The sequence below is a fragment of the Ranitomeya imitator genome, chromosome 2 (assembly GCF_032444005.1).
Source record: "Ranitomeya imitator isolate aRanImi1 chromosome 2, aRanImi1.pri, whole genome shotgun sequence".
NCBI classification, from domain to species: Eukaryota; Metazoa; Chordata; class Amphibia; order Anura; family Dendrobatidae; genus Ranitomeya; species Ranitomeya imitator.
The window spans coordinates 356,246,697-356,263,522 of NC_091283.1; the positions used below are offsets into that span (position 1 = coordinate 356,246,697).

The following is a 16,826-nucleotide window of genomic DNA, read 5'->3' on the forward strand; positions in this document are numbered from 1 at the left end:
TAACCCTAATCCCAACCGTAAATGTAATCTAAACCCTAACCGTAACTTTAGCCCCAACCCTAATTGTAGCCTTAACTCTAGCCCTAGCCCTAACCTTAACCCTAACCCTAATGGGAAAATGGAAATAAATACATTTTTTTAATTTTTCCTTAAATAATGGGGTGATGAAGGGGGGTTTGATTTACTTTTATAGTGGGTTTTTTAGCGGATTTTTATGATTGGCAGCCGTCACACACTGAAAGATGCTTTTTATTGCAAAAAATATTTTTTGCGTTACCACATTTTGAGCGCTATAATTTTTCCATATTTTGGTCCACAGAGTCATGTGAGGTCTTGTTTTTTGCGGGACGAGTTGACGTTTTTATTGGTAACATTTTCGGGCACGTGACATTTTTTGATCGCTTTTTATTCCGATTTTTGTGAGGCAGAATGACCAAAAACCAGCTATTCATTAATTTCTTTTGGGGGAGGCGTTTGGTAAAATGGATAAAGCAGTTTTATTCTTCGGGTCAGTACGATTACAGCGATACCTCATTTATATCATTTTTTTTATGTTTTCGTGCTTTTATACGATAAAAACTATTTTATAGAAAAAATAATTATTTCAGCATCGCTTTATTCTCAGGACTATAACTTTTTTATTTTTTTGCTGATGATGCTGTATGGTGGCTCGTTTTTTGCGGGACAAGATGACGTTTTCAGTGGTACCATGGTTATTTATATCTGTCTTTTTGATTGCGTGTTATTCCACTTTTTGTTTGGCGGTATGATAATAAACCGTTGTTTTTTGCCTTTTTTTTTTTCTTACGATGTTTACTGAAGGGGTTAACTAGTTGGCCAGTTTTATAGGTCGGGTCGTTAAGGACGCGGCGATACTAAATATGTGTACTTTTATTGTTTTTTTTATTTAGATAAAGAAATGTATTTATGGGAATAATATTTTTTTTTTTTTCATTATTTAGGTTTTTTTTTTTTTTTACACATTTGGAAAAAATTTGGAAATTTTTTTTTTTTACTTTGTCCCAGGGGGGGACATCACAGATCGATGATCTGACAGTTTGCAAAGCACTCTGTCAGATCACCGATCTGTCTCAGAGCACTGCAGGCTTCACAGTGCCTGCTCTTAGCAGGCTCTGTGAAGCCACCTCCCTCCCTGCAGGACCCGGATGCTGAGGCCATCTTGGATCCGGGGCCTGCAGCGAGGGAAGGAGGTAGGAGACCCTCGCAGCAACGCGATCACATCGCGTTGCTGCGGGGGGCTCAGGGAAGCCCGCAGGGAGCCCCCTCCCTGCGGGAAGCTTCCCTGTACCGCCGGCACATCGCGATCATGTTTGATCGCGGTGTGCCGGGGGTGAATGTGCCGGGAGCGGTCCGTGACCGCTCCTGGCACATAGTGCCGGAAGTCAGCTGCGATAGGCAGCTGACATCCGGCCGCGATCGGCCGCACTCCCCCCGTGAGCGCGGCCGATCGCGTATGACGTACTATCCCGCCGGTGGTCATATGGGCCCACCCCACCTCGACGGGATAGTACGTCAGATGTCAGTAAGGGGTTAATTGTAATTTCAATTTAAAAAAACTAACAAAAAAAAAATACCGATCCATTTACCCACCATTTTATTTGTGCTGTCAAATATTACAATTTGGATACAAAACCAAAAGCATTTAAAGTAACAGAACATGTGTTCAAAGACCTTGTGTGGAGAGGTGGCGAATGTGCACTGAAAGTAACTGTAATGAATGGCAAATAACTGAGACTGGGAGTCTGGAAGAAGAGCGTTGTGTATCATATTATATATAGTGAATTATTGAATGCACATAATATCTTATTTTAGTTACTTATTACAAGAAAGATATTAGTAACTGCAGATATTTTTATTTCTAAATATACAATTCTAATTCTGTATTTTTTGGACTAAAAGAAGCACTTTACAGAGGGGAGAGGACCCTGTCCTTGCGGACTTATAGTGTATACGTTAACATTATATAGTGTCTCTCATTATGAACATATAGACCATTATTTCATAGGAAAAACATCCCCAGGCCTATCTTTGCTTAACCTCCTCCTAACCCAATTCCAGCCAAGGCGTCCACAATTTGTCATACAAGAGCATTTCCCCTCTTTTCTGGTACACTCCCTTTTCCAGGGCAATAACCTGCCCCACATATTTAATGTATTCTCCCCCTTGAAGGCAGCTCCTCTTTTATCCAATTTCTTGCTATGACCTTCCGTGCCATGTATAGAAGCTCTATTTATTCTTATTATGCTTTGCTTATATAGCGACATCTTATTCCCCAGTGCTTTACAGAACTCTACTACAAACACACATTTATATACACACACAGCTCTACTAAATTTGCATATATAGACCTGGTGTATACCGTAGCCCATTTTACAGTTCCTCCCAGGTCATGTGAAAGGACCTGGAGCTAGTTAGGTGAAGACTTCTTCAGCTGCTTATTCAGGACGAGTTGCCTCTGTGCCGGTCCCAGTAGCTTCCTCTCCGGCTCTGCACCGATCACATAGATCAGTGTGAAGCAGGAGGAGAAAACAGTCAGGAAGGATGCGGTCTCAGTAAGCTGTCTCCAGACTATAAGAAGCACTCACTTATTAGCAAGACCTTTCCATGTTAAAAAGTGTGTCTAATAGTCCAAAAAATACAGTAGGCTTAAAGTAATTTCCTATTCTTGTTTAATTATATGACTGTCAGTTAGATGTTTTTTGTACAATTTGTCAATAAAATATAGTTTCCAGTGGTGTGCTTTGTTTTTGATGTTTAACAAACTATGTTTTCTGGTAATTCGTTTGTCACATTCTAGGTATGAATGGCTCTGGTTGATCGAATAGCTTCGGATAAGTGCTTATCCGAATAGCTGTAGCGCTCACCGAATAGCTGCATCAGATATAGAAGGATGTATCCCTGTGAAAAAGCCCAATCGTAAAAGTGAGTGCTGTGTTTGTTACAAAGAATGGGTGGTGATATGAGCATAAGGTGCGCTTACTAATAAGTGTATAAGAAGTCCAAAAATAGCCCAGAGAAATGTGTATTTAGCCCAAGGGATACATCCTTCTATATTGTTGACCTCATTATAACATATGGTAAGCATTTAACCAGTTCCTTTCTGTGTCACCTATTGTGACTGTCACCTATTATTTACCATTTAATTTTTTTTATTTTGATTTTTTGAGATTCTATATTCATTATTTTACTTTTATTTTTTCACATTTTCTTCATTCTTATTCTCTATACGGCATATTCTATAAGGAATATTAACTTGTTGTGAACATATTCCTATACCTCCATGCGCTTTATTATTCTATGCTAATGTCTTAACACCCCTTTTTTTTCTTATACTGGAATGGAGTGACATCGCTATATTTTCTCCAGTCACTGTGACGATTAACATTGCATATTTATCTACATTGCTTTATCATATTGTCTATCCATATTGTTTCTTTAATTGACTGCTGCTTCTGAATTTATCTGTACAAATTTTTTGTAACTGTTTTGTAATGTTAAACACCTTTACTGATTGGGTTTTATTTTGTTTATCGTTTTTTTCTCATCCCAGTCTGAGGAAGGTCTATGTGAAAGACCGAAACTTCACAAAATATTGGGATCTTTAATAAACTAATTGCACAAGCAACAATTTGAGTGCCAGATTAATTATTATGTGTATTAGGAGTGGTATCCTTTTCTGTGCACCTTCCAGTAACGGAGTGACATGTATCTCATCCTTATTGCATCGGTAACCTGGATACCTGGAACGCTCCCGGTAATCAGCTGTTCGGTGCCACAGCTGTGTGACAGTCACAACACATGCATGGATAGCCTGCTTGTTGGGCTCTCCCATGCATGTGTTGCGACTGTTACACAGAAGAGACACATATAGCTGTGGCACCAAACAGCTGATTATTGGGAATGTTCCAGGTATCCAGTATTCCGATGCAGATATTCGGTGAGTGCTATAGGTATTTGGATAAACACTTATACGAAGCTATTCGATCAACCCTAATAAAGGCTTCTCTCCCTGTGGGATTTAAATGCTTAACAAAATAGCATTCTTGTTCAAACCATTTCAAACATTTTTAATATCAACATTGCTTCTCTTTTTTGTGAATTCTCTGGTGCTTAACAAGTCTTGTATTATATGCCCAACATTTCCCACATTCTGAACATGAATATGGCTACTCTCCTGTGTGAGATCTCTGGTGATTAAGAAGATCTGATTTCCGTCCAAAATATTTCCCACATTCTGTACATGAATATGGTTTCTCCCCTGTGTGAGTTCTCTGGTGGCTAACGAGAGATGATTTACAAACAAAACATTTGCCACATTCTGAACATGCATATGGCTTTTCCCCTGTGTGTGCTCTCTGGTGTATAAGAAGATCCGATTTCCATCCAAAATATTTCCCACATTCTGAACATGAATATGGCTTCCCCCCTGTATGTGTTCTCTGGTGATTAAGAAGAGATGATTTCCGTCCAAAATATTTTCCACATTCAGAACATGAATATGGCTTCTCCCCTGTGTGAATTTTCTGATGTTCAAGAGGAGATGTTCTCTCTCCAAAATATTTTCCACATTCTGAACATGAAAAAGGCTTCTCCCCTGTGTGAGTTCTCTGATGTGTAATGAAGTTTGATTTATGTCCAAAACATTTTCCACATTCTGAACATGAAAAAGGCTTTTCCGCATTATGAGTTCTCTGGTGTCTAACAAGATGTGATTGGTGTCCAAAACATTTACCACATTCAGAACACAAATATGGCTTTTCCCCTGTGTGAATTCTCTGGTGAATAACAAGATATGGTTTCTGGGTAAAACATTTTCCACATTCTAAACAGGAAAAAGGCTTCTCACCTGTATGAATTCTCTGGTGAATAACAAGCATAAAATTCCGGGTAAAACATTTTCCACATTCTGAACATGAATATGGCTTCTCCCCAGTATGAATTCTCTCATGCCTAATAAGATATGCCATTTGTTTAAAATTTCTCCCACACTTGGAACAAGTAAACCTATGTTCCTCAGTCTTATTTTTTTGATGTTTAACAAAAGATGTTTTTAGGGTATAACTACTTCCATATTCTGAATGTGTAATTGGCTTCTTTGCTTTAAAAGTAGTTCGTTCTTCAGTGCCTCTTTTGTGACTTTTATTTTTCTTAGTAGTCTGTAATGAATCAGAAGATAGGACCTCTTTCATAGGATTAGATGATAGATATTTGCTGTGAAGGAATGATGATATATCTGGAGTAATGGCATCCACTTTAATTGAATCCTGTGTGATCTCAAGGTCATCTGATATAAAAATTGAAAGTGTTAGTTGTCCCTCTGATCTCCCGATACAGTCATCTTCCAAGAATTACACCAATTATTATTTCTGAATAAAATATCCTTGAAATTTTTATTTTCAACAATTCTATTCAAAATGTCCATAGAAATGAGAAGATATGTAGTAAAGTTGAATTATTCACCAAGACAATAACAGTGCATAGTATAATAGAAGAACTCATAGCATGAACCAGTAGAATATGTGACAACAGCATTTAATCTTTAATATTCAGACGTCTATTTCAGTTGGCCAAGAGACATAGGCTATTACCTGAACGTTGACTATAGAATTTGTGCTTTTCTTTGGCTGTTCAAGAAACATGGACTATTGTCATATGAGTCTGAATGTTGACACTAGAATTGATGTTTGAGAAATTGATGAATGGCTGCTATTTACTTTTATATCAGCTCCTACAGTTTAATGTCCTGCTATCTTGGAAGACAGCGGCGCAGGTTCATTGAACAATCAATATTTGCTAATAAGTTGGTTATCCATTGTACCAGGCCATGCAGTTTGTTGACTTGCAAACACTGAAGGATAAACTATAAATACTCAGTGAATGTTAATCTGATCCCACCTTCCCCCTGACTTGTGGATGATGCCTGAAAGAGTTGTGAACTATAAGAAAGGGGACTTTGCAAAATCACAGCCAAGAACACTCTACAGGACTTCTGCTAGGACGCCATGGCTCCATTTCAGAGCCATGCGTCTGATCCAGATGTAGTCTGATCCAGGCATCTTTCAAATTACAGATTTCAAATTACAGATTTCTAATTACACTACCTTGAATTAGAATAGAATTCTAGATGCAATTGGCTGCTCACCACCATCACTCCTATAATATTGTCATCATCTTCATCACCAGGTGGAATACTCTGATCCAAAATCTACGTACTATTGGACATAACCCCTATATATGGAACATATCTCCTGTGAAGTTACACTGTCTAAAGCAGTTAGGGGAGTAGTTAGCGACTGCCTTGGCCACTCTAGCTGGGGTCAGGTACCACCTAGTCAGCACCTTATAATTTGTTTCCAACATTAAGGCTGGGATCACATTGCGTTAGTGCAATACGTTTAGCGCATATGCTAACGAACTGCGCTAACGCAATGTTCAAAAAGGGATCGCGTTTAGCTATCCCGCTAGCGCAGATGCCTGATCTGCGCTAGCGAAGAACAGACCCAAAAGCGCTGCAAGCAGCGTTCGAGGTCCATCAGAAACTAACGGGACATCGCTATCGCATACCAAAAATGGCATACGTTAGCGATGCGTTAGTTACATTGCGCTCAGTGGCTGCGCTAACGGACCCGTTACATTGCGTTAGTCACGCTGTGTAACGGATTCCGTTAGCGGACTGCCACTAACGCAATGTGAACCTAGCCTAAGGTGTTTAGCATTCCTTCAGTAGAGGAGGACCAAATTTGAGACCAATCTGAGTGAGTTAGATTGGAATCAATATCGGACTCCCAACGAGAAGTGTAGTTTAAGGAATGCCTATGTGAAGGGGAGTTAATGTGGGAATAAAGAAGTGATATAGTATCTGGGCGTGTGGATTTTCACAGCATCTGTGCTCGAAAGGAGTAAATGTATGGTGGAATAGAGTTTCCTAACAGTGAATTGACAAAGTTCTTAAGTTGTAGATAAGTTGTAGATAGATACTCCTCTGGGGGGTAAAGATGATATTTTTCCTGCAGGCCAGAAATGGAATAATTCCATCAACATGGAAAAGATGGTGGACTCTAGTAATCCCTGCTGCAACCCGTAAACAGAAGTTCCCAAGGGGCTCAATACCTGGGGAAAATTGAGGATTACCCCAGAGGGGGGTGAGAGGCAAAAAGGAGAGATTAACTGTGATGAATATTTCAAGGAGTCCCAAATTTTAAGGGAATGTGCTACGATAGGATTCAAAATTTGCCTATGTTGAGCTGGGAGGATCCATAGCAAGGCATCGAGGGTACATGGGTGCCATTCAGGAGCTTCCAGTGAAAGCCACAGGGGTGGTTCCGAATGGGCATGGTATAAGGTTAATTGGGCTCCCACTTCCAGGCCCTGTAATCTGTTGACAACGCTTTCCAGGGCCGGCGTCAGCACCCGACGTACCCCGGCAAGTGCTGGGGCCCTGGCGAGACAGGGGGACCCATTCAGGGCCAGCAACCTAGCGCCCCCGCTCCCCCAGAGGCCCTCAGCTAGAGGCACATCACGCAGCCGGTATGGGGCCTCTGAGGAAGAGGGGCCCGCCTGTCGCCAGCGCCAACTTCCCCGCCACCGCATTGATCTATACCGGCGTCTGCCAGTAAAGTTCAAAGCAAATGATGGAGGAGAGAACGTCACCTGACACTCTCTCTCCCATCATTAGTTACCCGATGTTTACCCTGGTTACCAGTGAAGACATCGCTGGATCGGTGTCACACACGCCGATCCAGCGATGTCCACGGGAGATCCAGCGACGAAATAAAGTTCTGGACTTTGTTCAACGACCAACGATCTCCCAGCAGGGGCCTGATCGTTGGTCGCTGTCACACATAACGATTTTATTAACGATATCGTTGCTACGTCACAAAAAGCAACGATATCGTTAACAATATCGTTATGTGTGAAGGTACCTTTACAGAGGGAGCAGAGACTTAACTGCTCGAGTGCCAGACTGCATTTAACCAATAGCAGATTAAATAATTTCTACACTACCAACTGAGATTCTGCCTAGGATGAATACCTAGTTCCAGCAAATATACAACAACTGAATCTCTATCTGCTCACCTCCTTCTTGCATAACTTATCTTGCCTCTGCACTACCATATAGGAAGCAGACTTGAAGCCTAAAATATAACAATATCACTCTCCTCAGCTCATGTAATTGAAACTCTGTGCTTTAACCCATTAGTGATAATACTGAACTGTCCTGACTCTGTGTTTAAGTATCACAGGATATCCTTTCAGCATACCAATATGTACTTGTCGAAGGCATGTGATCTGATTATGCATACCTTAAAATTGCATTTATGCACAAGTGGTGATCTTCATAAAACAAGCTTTCTAATGCTAGAATGGTGAAATTTCATACAGAGCGCGTAAAAAACGCAGCTTCAGCCCTTCACCAAGACAAAGCGAAATGGAAAAATTCCTAAAACGCAAACCGCCAACAACCCGGACTCCATCTAAGTGCCACAATCGAATCCTGTCATAGATGAACAGATAGAGGACTCGGATTTAAGTGATGACGACTCAGGTAGAGATCACAAACAGATGGAATCTGCAGGAGAGATTGAACAAATCATATAGAAAGGGTCCATAGATCCCTCAAGCCCAAGCCAATGACCTTGTACCTTCCAAGGGATCTTGTCTGCAGCCTATTAAATTATTTAGATACCTCGGCTATTTTGACTGGCTCTCATGATTGCAAAACCATCTCCTACGAAGAGGCGTCTATTCAGCTTTACTAGGATCTTGCACCATCGACACTCGCAAAACTTCAAAAAATGAGACCTCTTCTGGAAGCACTCCGCTCCAACAAGATCTTATATAAGTGGTTATTTCCCTTCGGATTGGCTATACATGGCGAGGGAAAACAAGTCACCGTTCGTGTTCCGGAGGATCTTTCAAAGGTGTGGGAGACCTTCACCATTTCCTCCTTGGAGGTGCCTTCCTGGTTGCCCCTTGATATGGACATGAATATTGCCCTTCCTCTACTTCCTCCATTGGTGAGTCCTGAAGTGTGATCGCCAGTAAAAAGGCACGCTTCCCCCAAACAAGGGAAACATGGGTCCAGGAAGAAGCTTCCTCCCTGAGACACAATGCACACCACTTGGATATTTTTCTTTTTTGACCCTGTGACAGGCCCTGACTTGACGAAGTGTGGGTGAGGTTTTGGTAAGGGCTACAAGATATCTACTCCCCCCCCCTTTTTCCCACCCCTCCCTCTCCCCTCTTGCAGCCCATTGCCGATGCTTTACATGCATAGACATATTCGGGTCTAATTTCTGGCAATTGATGGTAGATGGTTAATAGTTACTGTTTTGTTTGTCACGTTTGATTTGGTTCTATGGTGGAATTCTTATTACTAAGTTTGATTCGTGATTGCGTATGGTGATTCTAAATCCGACAACATCGGATTGCCATTTGTGCGTATGCAATAGACTGTCTTGTCTCCATTCGGAGGATGCTACGGCCCCACACCTCTGCCGCGGATAAGATGTTATTTGTAAATATTTGCTGTTTACAATGTTAGGTACACATATGTAGCCACTATAATTCGCTTATCCCTATAAAATGACTAAGGCTAGGTTCACATTCCGTTAGCGTATGTGCTAAACGGATTGCACTAACGGACTGCGCTAACGCATTGTACAAAAAGGGATCGCGATTAGCAATCCCGCTTGCGCAGATGCCCGATCTGCGCTAGCGAGAACGGACCCAAAAACGCTGCAGACAGTGTTCGAGGTCCGTCAGAAAATAACGGGACATCGCTAACGCATGCCAAAAATGGCATACGTTAGGGATGCGTTAGATACATTGTGATCAATGGGTGCGCTAACGGATCCGTTACATTGCGTTAGTGGCGCTATGTAAAGGATTCCGTTAGCGAATACCCACTAACGCAATGTGAACCTAGCCTAATACAACTATGCCAGCCGCTATAGTAGTGGCCTCGCACAAGGCGAGGGGCATGAACATCCCAAGTTAACCAGTCAAATAATGAATCTACTGCGCACAAAGAACACCAGCATTGCATTCCTACAGGAAACGCATTACAAGAAGGGTTGTGTCCCTGATGTATCCAGGATGCAGTTTCTGACCTGGTATCACAGCATGGGCACTTCAGCCTCTAGGGGAGTGAGCATAGCTCTCAAAAAGAACCTGCCCTTTGCATCGATAATAGAATTATTCTTACCGTTAATTCGGTTTCTAGGAACCTTCCATGACAGCGGTACTGGAGGATGTCTCCCCGCCCTAATGGGGGACAGGAAACACAAAAGAGGTTAAATACCCTCCCCTTCCTGCAACCTCCAGTGTTTTTTCTGGACACGGTAACATGTATAATTACCACTCAGGTGCAGGAACTCAACGATAGTATCATTAAATAGGGAGGAAAATTAATGCTGTCGTGGAAGGTTCCTAGAAACCAAATTAACGGTAAGAATAATTCTATTTTCTCCAGTCACCTTCCACGACAGCGGTACTGGAGTAGTACCAACAAATAATTTCTTAGGGGGGGACAACAGCCTGCAGAACTGTTCTGCCGAAAGTTAAATCCCGGTTGAAATCAAGTCTGTAATGCCTGGTGAACGTATGAACTGACGACCACGTGGCCGCTCTGCAAATCTGCTCCGTAGATGAGTCACCTCTCTCTGCCCATGATGTTGACACCGACCGTGTAGAGTGGGCCTTCAGTGAAGAAGGGAGTGATAGATTCTGCGATGAATATGCAAGAGATATGGCCTGTTTGATCCAATTGGCGATTGTATTTTTTGTCGCCTTTCTACCTTTGTTCTTTCCTGAGTGTTGGATAAAGAGATTTTGATCAATCCTCCAACTCTCTGTTTGCTAAAGATAATATAGAACCACCTTGCGGACATCCAGAGTGTAGAAGGACTCCTCCCTCACATTAGAGGGATCTGGGCAGAATGAGGGCAACACTATGTCCTGACCTCTATGAAAATCTGATGTTACTTTAGGTAAGAAGGTAGGGTCTAGACGGAGGATTATACTATCAGATGTCACCCTCAAATAAGGTTCTTGTATGGATAGGGCATGTAGTTCCCCTATCCGTCTGGCGGAAGTAATAGCCACTAAAAAGACAGTTTTTAGGGTAAGAACCCTTAAAGAAGACTACTCTGATAAGGGTTCGAATGGATCCCGCGTTAGACTATTAAGGACCAGATTTAGATCCCAAGGGGGAGTACGATTATGAACCCTGGGGTGGATTCTACATGCTGATGTTATGAAGCGTTTGATCCACCGGTGGTTGGCTAGGTTCTGGTCAAAATATGAGCCAAGAGCTGAAACCTGTACCTTTAAGGTATTAGGCCTAAGCCCTAAATCTAGACCTTTCTGCAAGAAGTTTAGAATTTGGGCAATTTGTGGATAAAAAGGGTCTGGAATACTAGGTAGACACCAAGACGAAAATTTCTTCCAGACTTTGGCATAAATGGCATTAGTTATGGGTTTTCTACTTTTTTGAAGTGTGTGAATTACTTCATCCGAGAGACCCCTTGCCTTTAGTATCTCGGCTTCAGTAGCCATGCTTAAAGATTTAACCTGTGGAGGTTTGGATGTATTAATGGTCCCTGATGAAGTAGGTTGCTCTCCTGAGGCAGACATATTGGACCTTCTTGGGCCATGTCCAACAGGGCACTGTACCAACTCCTCCCCGGCCACATGGGCGCGATCAGGATCACCGTAACTCGTTCTGATTGGATCTTCTGTAGAGATTTTGATAGCATTGGGATCGGAGGAATAGCATAGACGAGGTTGAACCTCCAGGGGTGAGAGAACGCATCCATGCCCAGTGCTCTGTCTGTCATATCTAGGTAAAAATATTTTCATAGCTTGGCATTTTGACTGTTGGCAAAAAGGTCCACTTCTGGGATCCTCCATTTGGATACCAGGGAGAGGAAGACTTCCTGATTTAGACACCATTCCCCTTGATGTACATCAATTCTGCTCATGAAGTCTGCTTGGGTATTGGCCGACCCCTTCAGGTGGACTGCTGAAATAGAGAGGAGATGTCTCTCTGCCCAGAAAAAAATGTTTGAAGCCAAGGCTTTTAGCTTTTTGTATTTTGTGCCTCCCTGATGACGAAGGTATGCTACCGTAGTCATGTTGTCGGAATATATCCTGACATGATGCCCCTGAACAAGAAAGGATGCGGCTTTTAATGCCTCCTCCACCGCCTTCAGCTCTCTGAAGTTCGAAGAGCTTGCTCTGATGACTGGGGGCCATGTGCCCTGGAAATGAGTTCCCTCGACTATGGCTCCCCATCCCCTTTGACTGGCGTCCGATGTGAGTATATTTAGCGGGATCTGATCCCAGCTGACCCCCCGTTGGAGGTTTCAGCGACGTCCTGACATGATTGGGGAGGCAAACTCTCTTGGATAGATAACTCTGCTGTCTGTCCCAGGATGATAGAACATGGGTCTGGAGGACTCTCGTGTGGGCTTAGGCCCATGATACCATCTGGATACAGGATGTTAGAGATCCCAGAATTGTACAGCAATTTCCGGCATATTTCCCGCCCTCTGGCGTTTAAAATGGCCCATCCTCCTATACTCATCACTGATACAGCGGTGGACACCGCGGAACCAGCCACCTGCAAGGTAAATCATTTTAGACATTGCACTTTCTCGGCCTCATATCTTTATGCTGGTACCTATAACACTGCCCTATCCCCTTCAGGCTGCATAAGGACACTTTCTCGCCATTGGAACTAGCGCTGTACTCTGGATATTGCTGGTAGGCTTGCAATGATATACCTCCTACCTCTACTATATCGCTATACCTCCGGATCTGACCGGTCTTGTCATGATTTCTATCTTATAGGCAGCGTGTATAGCCACTAGCATCTATCCTCTATCCCAGTATCTGGTACGTACCCTTCCACTCCCTATTTCTCACCTACTGTGCCACTATATATTTGTGACTCTCCGTTATCATACGCGCACTGCAGAAATACTCTCATTGCCATGTACATGTACGGTTGTCCATGTGTATGTTGTGTATATACTTTGTTTATTAGTTATTTATGATTTTGTTACCCTGACTATATGAACTGTTTTGATGTATGTACTTTTCAGTTACTGACTAAGGTCCTTTGTGTGACCGAAACGTTTTGTTTGGGATACAATAAATTATCCGTTTTCTTCTCACCACAAAGTTGAGTGCTGGGTTTTGAATTTACTTGGTATAACGGTTTGGGAACCTACCCATGCACCTCTTTAGGTTGTGCACACGTTGATCTATCATTAGAGATCCCAGAATAGACATGGAATGTCGAAGAGTGGGAGCTTTCAGGGTTCTGAATGCTGTTACCTTCTGTACCAGATCGAGTTGGCGCTCTCTGGGCAGGAAGGATTTTCTCAATTCCGAATCCAATAGGACCCCTAGGAACTTCTTCTTTTTGGAAGGAAGTAGGTCCGATTTCTCCAGATTCAGGATCCAACCCAAATACTTCAGGATTTCTAGAGACTTTGCTACGTCTGCATTGAGGCGGGAGACCGAAGGAGCGACAATGAGTAAATCGTCTAGATAGGGTACTATGTAAATCCCATGAAGACGTATGAATATTATTGCCTCCGTCATGATCTTTGTGAAGACCCGAGGAGCTGAGGTGATTCCAAAGGGAAGAGCGTTGAACTGATAGTGTACTATTTGCTGGTCCTAAGATATTGCGAATCTTAGGAACCTCCGGAATTCTGGATGGATTGGGACGTGGTAATAAGCGTCCCTCAGATCCACCGTAGCCATCACCCAGTTTTGACCTATCAGAGGGATCGCTGTTCTGACCGACTCCATCTTGAATCTCCTGTAAGTTATTACCCGATTTAGGGGTTTCAGGTTGATGATTATCCGGTGCTTCCCTGAAGGCTTTTTGATCAGAAATAGGTGAGAATAGTGTCCTTTGCCTATTTCTTGTTGACGTACTGGAGAAATTACTCCTGCCTGGAGTAACTCCCGAAGTCCGGAAAGAAATGCATCCTGAGGGTTGAGACTCTGTAATGAGGTTATCTGTTGTGAATTCTGCTTTTGGGCTCCCTCCAGTGGTTGTAGGTGGTAATGCAGTTGTCCCTGAGTTGCAGTCATGGTCAGGTGTATCTGCTGATTGCAGTTCTGACTGGGGTATTTAGGTGTGCAGGATTCATTAGTCCTTGCCAGTTGTCCATGTTTCAGGGAGGTTTTGGATCTTTGTCTGGTTTCTCCTGCCTTGCTGCCAATTCAGCAAAGATAAGTGTTTGTTTTTTTTTCTGTGGCACACATGCTGTGTGCTTAATAATTTTGAGCTATTCATTTGTTTTCTCTTGTCCAGCTTAGATTGTGTCAGTGTTTTCTCAGTCTTGTTGGATTCTCAGGAGTTGCAGATAAACGCTGCACATCTTTAATTAGATGGTGGAATTTTTGTATCATCTGCTGTGGATATTTTTTGGAAGGGTTTTAATACTGACCGCTTAGTATTCTGTCCTATCCTTTCCTATTTAGCTAGAAGTGGCCTCTTTTGCTAAATCCTGTTTCCTGCCTGCGTGTCTTTCCTCTACTACTCACAGTCAATATTTGTGGGGGGCTGCCTATCCTTTGGAGTTCTGCTCTGAGGCAAGGTAGAATCTAAGCTGGACAAGAGAAAACAAACGAATAGCACAAAATTATTAAGCACACAGCATGTGTGCCACAGAAGAAAAAACCAAACACTTATCTTTGCTGAATTGGCAGCAAGGCAGGAGGAACCAGACAAAGATCCAAAACCTCCCTGAACCATGGACAACTGGCAAGGACTAATGAATCCTGCACACCTAAATACCCCAGTCAGAACTGCAATCAGCAGATACACTTGACCATGACTGCACTTCAGGGACAACTGCATTACCACCTACAACCACTGGAGGGAACTCAAAAGCAGAATTCACAACAGTACCCCCCCTTGAGGAGGGGTCACCGAACCCTCACCAGAGCCCCCAGGACGAGCCAGATGAAAGGCACGAACCAAATCAGCAGCATGGACATCAGAGGCAAAAACCCAAGAATTATCCTCCTAGCCATAACCCTTCCATTTGACAAGGAACTGAAGCCTCCGCCTCGAAAAACGAGAATCCAAAATCTTCTCAACCACATACTCCAACTCTCCATCAACCAACACAGGGGCCGGAGGATCAACAGAGGGAACAACGGGCACCACATATTTCCGCAATAAAGATCTATGGAAGACATTATGGATAGCAAAAGAGGCCGGAAGCGCCAATTGAAAAGACACCGGATTAATAATCTCAGAAATCCTATAAGGACCAATAAACCGAGGCTTAAACTTAGGGGAAGAAACCTTCATAGGAACATGACGGGAAGACAACCAGACCAGATCCCCAACCCGAAGCCGGGAACCAACACACCGACGACGGTTAGCAAAACGTTGAGCCTCCTCCTGAGACAACACCAAATTGTCCACCACATGAGCCCAAATCTGCTGCAACCTGTCAACCACAGAATCCACACCAGGACAGTCAGAAGGCTCAACCTGCCCAGAAGAAAAACGAGGATGAAAACCAAAATTACAAAAGAAAGGCGAAACCAAAATAGCCGAACTAGCCCGATTACAACTGGCCAAAAATGAGCTGAATGCCTCTCAAAAGAAGGAAGAGAAAAAGAGTTCTGAGCCATTTTTTTTTTCTTTAGTTTGTTTTGTCTTTTTCCTTCCTCTTGATCTCTGGGTGATTCGGGATTTGGATGCAGGCATGGATGTTCAGGGTTTGTTTTCTCGTGTGGATCAGCTTGCTGCAAGAGTACAGAGTATTCAAGATTATGTGGTTCAGACTCTGGCCTTAGAGCCTAGAATTCCTACTCCGGATTTGTTTTACGAGGATAGATCTAAGTTTTTGAACTTTAAAAATAATTGCAAATTGTTCTTTGCTCTGAAACCCCGTTCCTCTGGTGACCCCATTCAGCAAGTAAAGATAGTTATTTCTCTTCTGCGTGGTGACCCTCAGGACTGGGCATTCTCACTTGAGTCAGGGAATCCGGCATTGCTTAATGTAGATGCATTTTTTCAATCGCTCGGATTATTGTATGACGAACCTAACTCTGTAGAGCATGCTGAGAAAACACTGTTGGCCCTGTGTCAGGGTCAGGAAGCGGCAGAATTATACTGCCAGAAATTTAGAAAATGGTCTGTGCTCACTAAATGGAATGAGGAGGCTCTGGCAGCAATTTTCAGAAAGGGTCTTTCTGAAGCCCTTAAAGATGTTATGGTGGGGTTTCCCACGCCTGTTGGTTTGAGCGAATCTATGTCTCTGGCCATTCAGATTGATCGGCGCCTGTGCAAACGCAAAGTGGTGCACCATATGGCAGTGTCCTCTGAGCAAAGTCCTGAGCCCATGCAGTGTGATAGGATTTTGACTAGAGCGGAACAGAGGGCATACAGACGTCAGAATGGGCTGTGTTTTTACTGTGGTGATTCTGCTCATACTATTTCTGATTGCCCTAAGCGTATTAAGAGGGTCGCTAGATCTGTTACCATTAGTACTGTGCAGCCTAAGTTTCTCCTGTCTGTGACCCTGATTTGCTCATTGTCATCTTTTTCTGTCATGGCATTTGTGGATTCAGGCGCTGCTCTGAACTTAATGGACTTAGAATTCGCTAGGCGCTGTGGTTTTTCTTTGCAGCCTTTGCAGAGTCCCATACCCTTGAGGGGTATTGATGCTACACCATTGGCCAAGAATAAACCTCAGTACTGGACGCAGATGACTATGTACACGGCTCCTGCACATCAGGAAGATTGCCATTTTCTGGTG

General features: G+C 43.0%; 1 protein-coding gene across 5 annotated transcripts in view; it reads right to left on the reverse strand.

The window, feature by feature from the left end:
- Positions 1-1,600: 1,600 nt before the first annotated feature.
- The window catches only part of LOC138663793 (oocyte zinc finger protein XlCOF22-like), a 64,603-nt gene continuing 49,377 nt past the window's right edge, over positions 1,601-16,826 (reverse strand). For 4 of the 5 annotated variants that reach the window (XM_069750134.1, XM_069750132.1, XM_069750133.1 and 1 more), the window contains one exon: positions 1,601-5,305. In XM_069750134.1, the coding sequence (XP_069606235.1) occupies positions 4,188-5,305 (1,118 nt within the window). In that variant the 3' untranslated portion in view covers positions 1,601-4,187. The remainder of the gene's footprint in view (positions 5,306-16,826) is intronic. The other variant, XM_069750131.1, reaches the window with a different exon arrangement.